The sequence below is a fragment of the Rattus norvegicus genome, chromosome 20 (genome assembly GCF_021556685.1).
Source record: "Rattus norvegicus strain SHRSP/BbbUtx chromosome 20, alternate assembly SHRSP_T2T, whole genome shotgun sequence".
In the NCBI taxonomy this organism is placed as follows: domain Eukaryota; kingdom Metazoa; phylum Chordata; class Mammalia; order Rodentia; family Muridae; genus Rattus; species Rattus norvegicus.
Window position 1 is genome coordinate 1,775,001 of NC_141553.1, and position 5,342 is coordinate 1,780,342.

The 5,342-nt window shown below is 46.6% G+C and overlaps 1 protein-coding gene across 1 annotated transcript in view; it reads right to left on the bottom strand.

The window, feature by feature from the left end:
- Trim31 (tripartite motif-containing 31) overlaps positions 1 to 3,877 on the bottom strand; it is a 13,809-nt gene extending 9,932 nt beyond the window's left edge. The window contains 2 exon segments of the mRNA NM_001106376.1: positions 1,689 to 1,784; positions 3,232 to 3,877. Of these exon segments, the coding sequence (NP_001099846.1) occupies positions 1,689 to 1,784; positions 3,232 to 3,645 (510 nt within the window). The 5' untranslated portion in view covers positions 3,646 to 3,877.
- Between the last annotated feature and the right edge of the window lie 1,465 nt (positions 3,878 to 5,342).

The window sequence follows — 5,342 nt, forward strand, 5'->3', positions numbered from 1 at the left end:
TTAAACTCATAATTCTCCGTCTCTTTCTCTCTAGGCAAAGTCTCACTATAAAGAACTCACTAAGCACAACAAGTTAGCCCCGGATTCATAGAGATCCGCCTGCCTTTGCCTCCTAAGTGCTGGGATTACGGGCGTGCACCACCACCTAGTAACATTCACTCTATAAGTATATTTAAAGATTATTCCAAGGCCAATTTAGGAAAGCTTCTGGGGCGTACCTGTCAGAAAGGGGAGGCAAAGACGTCAAAGCACTTCCAGCCTTCACAGATTTAGTCCAGGTGACATACTTTCATTTACCTTAAGGACATCAGCCAGGTGTGCTGGTGCACGACTATGCAATCCCAGCACTTTGGAAGTACAGGCAGGAGATTCAGGAGGTCAAGGCCGGCCTCCATTCAAGGCCAGGCTGAACTACTTGAGCCACTGTCTTCGATAATGAGTCAAACAACATCACCATTGAAAACCCAGGGTAAGGGTGTAGTTCAATTGATAGAATGCTTGCCTAGCATCCAAGGACCTCTCGAGTTCTATCCTGAGCACTGCATAAACTGGGCATTCTGTTATAACCCTGTAATCCAGTACCGGGGAAAGACAAAAGGCTCGGAAACTCAAGGCTATTCTTTTCTACATAATAATTTCTAGCTCGGGCTACCTAAGAGCCTGTGTCTAGGGGCTGAAGAGATATCTCAGTTGTTTAGAGCACTTACTGCTCTTGCAAAGAACTCAGATTCAATTCCCACAACCCACAGGGTAGCTCACTACCATCCTAACTCCAATTCCAGGTGATCTGATGCTCTCTTCTGGTCTCCATGGGTAGGTACCAGGCGTCCACCTGGTGTACATATTACATGTAGGTGAAGCATTCATTCATATAAAATTAGATCTAAAAATAAATAAATATGATTGTCTTATGTGTCAATGGGAGAAACCCACAAACAAACAAAGGGGGAAAAAAAAACAAAGAATGAAAGAAAAAGAAAGAAGGCTTTTCAGTTTAACGGCCTTCATACTGAATTTTCTGTGGATGTACCAAATCAAACAACCAAATCAACAGCACCTGGGGAGATGGTGAAGGCCTTTCCAGGAGGCAGGGGAAGGGGGAAGACAGCATTTGGGATGTAAACAAACAAAGAAAGAATGCTTTTAGGCTCTTCCAGAATTCAGTTCCTAGCCACAGCTCACAAATGCCTGTAATCCCAGTTCTTCTGGTCTTTCCCAGTATTCACACGAATGGCTTTTACTCATGCAGACACATGCATATACACACATATAAAAATGATAAAAATAAACCTTTTTCTTTAAAAAAAAAACATGCAAACAAAACCAGGGGGAGATGTTCGATGGCGTCATAGTCTCTGACTTTTCTTACTGTGTGAGTCTCTAGTTAGAAAGGGCTTGGGTGAGCCAGTGTGTGGGTGTTCCTCACACAGCCTGCTGTTGAGGAGGAGCAGAAGACCTTCTGGCACAGCATCCAGGCAGGCAGTAGTTCAGCACAGCTGGGGAGCACGGCTCAGGAGCACAACTAGGGAGCACGGCTCAGGAGCACGGCTCAGCACTACACCCACTGCTGTGCCCATCACCGCCACGTCAGCAGGATTTTGTTCCTGCTTGGTGTGTAAAGGAAGGCTAGGAGTTTCATCAGTGATGCCTCAGTTTCCCCAGAAGTGTTTGGCATCAGCGTTTCTTACCCTGAATGTCCAGATTGCCCCTTCGCCTCGTTTTTTCTCTTCAATTATTTCCTTGTCCTTTCGCCCCAAATCCTGGGCCTGTGACTCAATCTGCACCTGTAGGGAGAGGGTGCTTCAGTCAGGCTCTGCCTCTTGGGAGGCAGGAAAGATGTCCCAGGGTGCTGATGTCATTATTGGGGAGCCCTCCTCCCCATCTCGATAGGAACAAGGAGGTAATGAAAAGAGATGGAACTTTAGTAATTTGAGAAAATTAAATTAATTACGAATGATCATTTGGATGGTACTTTGGTATTGTCAGGGGAAGACCTCTCATCTGTCCCAACCGAGTTCTTTAAGAGAGAGGTTTCATCTGCCTCACAGAGAGGCAAGGTCAGGACCAACCAGGGGATAGAGCTCTGTGAGTAGAAGAACCCTGTCTTATCTGGATGCCTCAGGCTCTGCTTTATCTCATTTGTAAATTAGCAGTGGCTGGCTGGGAGAGGAAAAAAACGATTCCTTGAAGGTTATAAGTAGACTGAAAGGTCTGGACTTGAATGAGACCTTCTGAGTTAAAATTTGCATTCGACAAAGAATACACATGGGGCGGCTTCATGGCCCCCACTACATATGTAGCAGAGGATGGCCTTCTCTGGCCTCAGTGGGAGGGGATGTGCTTGGTCCTGTGGAGGCTTGATGCCCCAGAGAAGGGGGATGCTACAGGGGTGAGGTGGGAGTGGGTGTGGGGAGCACCCTCTTAGAAGCAAAAGGGATGGAGGATGGAGTGGGGGACTCTTGGAGCGGGGACCAGGAAAGGGGATCTGGAAGGGGGGGTGATGTTTGCAATGTAAATAAATAAAATAATTAATAAAAAATTTGCGTTTAAAAATTAGTACATTGTTATTAATTGTGTGGTCAAGTTCTGCAGAGTGCCATGGTTTCTCTGTCTCTGTCTCTGTCTCTCTCTCTCTGTGGTGTGTGTGTGTGTGTGTGTGTGTGTGTGTGTGGTGTGTGTGTGGTGTCTGTGTGTGTGTGTATGTGTGTCTCTCTCTGTGTGTATGTGTGTGTGTATGTGTGTGTGTGTGTTTGTGTGTGTGTGTTTGTGTGTGTGTGGTGTGTGTGTGTGTGTCTCTCTCTGTGTCTCTCTGTGTGTATGTGTGTGTGTATGTGTGTGTGTGTGTGTGTGTATGTGTGTGTGTGTGTGTGTAAGAGTCAGAAGACAACTTTCAGGGGTGAGTTCTCTCCTTTTATCTTGCATGTCCCAGAGAGCAAACATTTTCTCCTTCTATGTGGGTCCTAAGGGTCAAGGCCAAGTCTTCTGACTTAGTAGCAGGCACCTTTACCCTCTGGGTCATCTCACCTCCCCCAGAGTACTATTCTGATTCTTCTTCTTGCCTTGGTTACAGACTGGCATTTTCTAGAACTCAGTTCTTTGAGCCCACCGGGCCTGGCTATCAATGGTCAGCTCAAGCACAAAGAGTACAGCAATGGATGTCAATCAACTGGAGTGCCTCCCAGTGAACTCTACCCTGCTGGGCTGGGGATGGAGAAGGGCCCAGGTGCCTACCTTGTAGTTCTGGACAGCCTCATCTATCAAGGTGACATCGTGGAATTTGTGGTCCTTGGAGTCACGACACACTACGCAGAGGAGCGCCCCATCCTGCTCGCAGAAGTAATATAGCTTTTTCTTGTGCTTCTGACATCTTGCCTCTTCCTTTTCTTGTTGGATGTCAGCAGGATCCATAGTCTGGATCTTCTCTGCAAGACTAGCCAGCAGCTTATTGGGCCTGAAAGTATTCTTACTCACAGAGCACTTGCAGAGAGGACATAGGATATTTTCTGACGTTTTCCCAATCTGATTGATACACTTCAGGCAGAAGTTGTGCCCACAGTCAATGGTGACAGGATCTTGTAGAATTTCCAAGCAGATGGGGCAGGTCACATCCTCCTGCAGTTGGCTGGCCATCTTTGGGTCTGCCATGACAGAGCAGCAGGGCTAATCTGAGATGTGAAAGCCCAGAAATCCAAGGCAGACACTGGTGCTGGGAAGGGAGACGGAAAACAGGAGACGGAGGTTGAAGAGTCTCTCAATGGGAGGATTAGAGGAGGACACAGGAAGAGAGGGGGTTAAGTCAATAATGACAGAAAAGAGTCAGACCTAAATGGGGAATATTCTAAAGAGAAGAAAACAGACGGTAAGCCCTCCCTCACTGTCTCTCAAGAACAGATACTGCCAGTGCCTGCTGTCTATAAAGCAAAGCAAGACTTCCTGGACCTTGGACTAATTAAACATATCTTTCCAAAGCAGTTTCAGAGAACAGAAGAAGGAGGTGTCAAAGTCCATTCAGGTGCCATCAGGGAGTGGAACAGCTCACCGGCAGGAAGGCACGTTACCATCAGATCCCATTACAGATGGTTGTGAGCCACCATGTGGTTGCTGGGAATTGAACTCAGGACCTCTGGAAGAGCAGTCAGTGCTCTTATCCACGGACCTAGCAGATCTCTTACCCCACACCCCACCCTGCCTTCTGTTGGGTTTTCCTCCCTATCTCTTGGGACCCCAGCGTCTCTGAGCCTTCCTCTGTCTCTGTACTTCTCAGAACCCCCAGCTTGCCTGACCTGTGGCCTTTATCTCGACAAGGAAAGTATTAACCACTGTCACCCACAATCCCTCTGGTAGCTCAACACTTCTTAATCCTTCTTAATCCTTCCTCCTGCTCTTTTGTGCCCAGGAGGACAGTGCTCCTTCCTCCCTCTCCTTCCGCACTTCGGTCATCAAAAACCAAACTGTTAATTTTTAAATAAGAACATTTTAGATTTATTTATTTATTTATTTATTTATTTATTTATTTATTGCACACGAGAGTTTTGCCTGCATATATACACGGACACACACATACACATACACATACACATACACATACACATACACATACACATACACATACACATACACATACACATACACATACACATACACATACACATACATATACATAGTGTGCATGCCTAGTGCCTATGGAGGTTAAAAAAAAAAAAGATAGCTGGCTCCCCATAGAAATTGGAGTTGTAACTCGTTGTGAGCAGAAATGTGGATGCTGGGAGCTGACCCCGGATCCTGTGTAACTGCTCTTAAACATTAAGCCACGTCTTCAGCCACCATTTTTAAAGTTAGGATGCAATGTAATGGGCTTCATTATGAATCTTGCCTCCCGTCCTCCTTTTCCCTCCGTTCTTCACTTTCTTCCTCTCTGCTGCTGGCCTGAACTCAAGACTTTTCCCCTGCTATGCAAGCCCTCTACCATGGAGCTCCTGCTAGGGCAATTTCAAATGTCTGTCAGGAGGTCAGAAGTGGGGAGGACACCCTCCCTGGAACAGGAGTTCCAGATGTTTACGAGTCACTATGTCTATACGGGGAGCCAAACGCGTGTTTTTAACCATCGAGCCTTCTCTCTGGCCCCTTATTTTTATAGCACATAGTTATTGGGGGTTGGAGGAGGGGAGAAAACACACTGAGCTCAGTTAGTATTAACTGTATGCAAATGGTATGGGACCACCCACGGGAGCAAAGGGCACTATAGTGCCACAACCCCAGTAACTACCAACTGCCAATAGCTCTTCAGTGTGAGACAGGGCCGTAGGAACCCTTTCCCATTAGGTTGGAATATTGACTGGCCT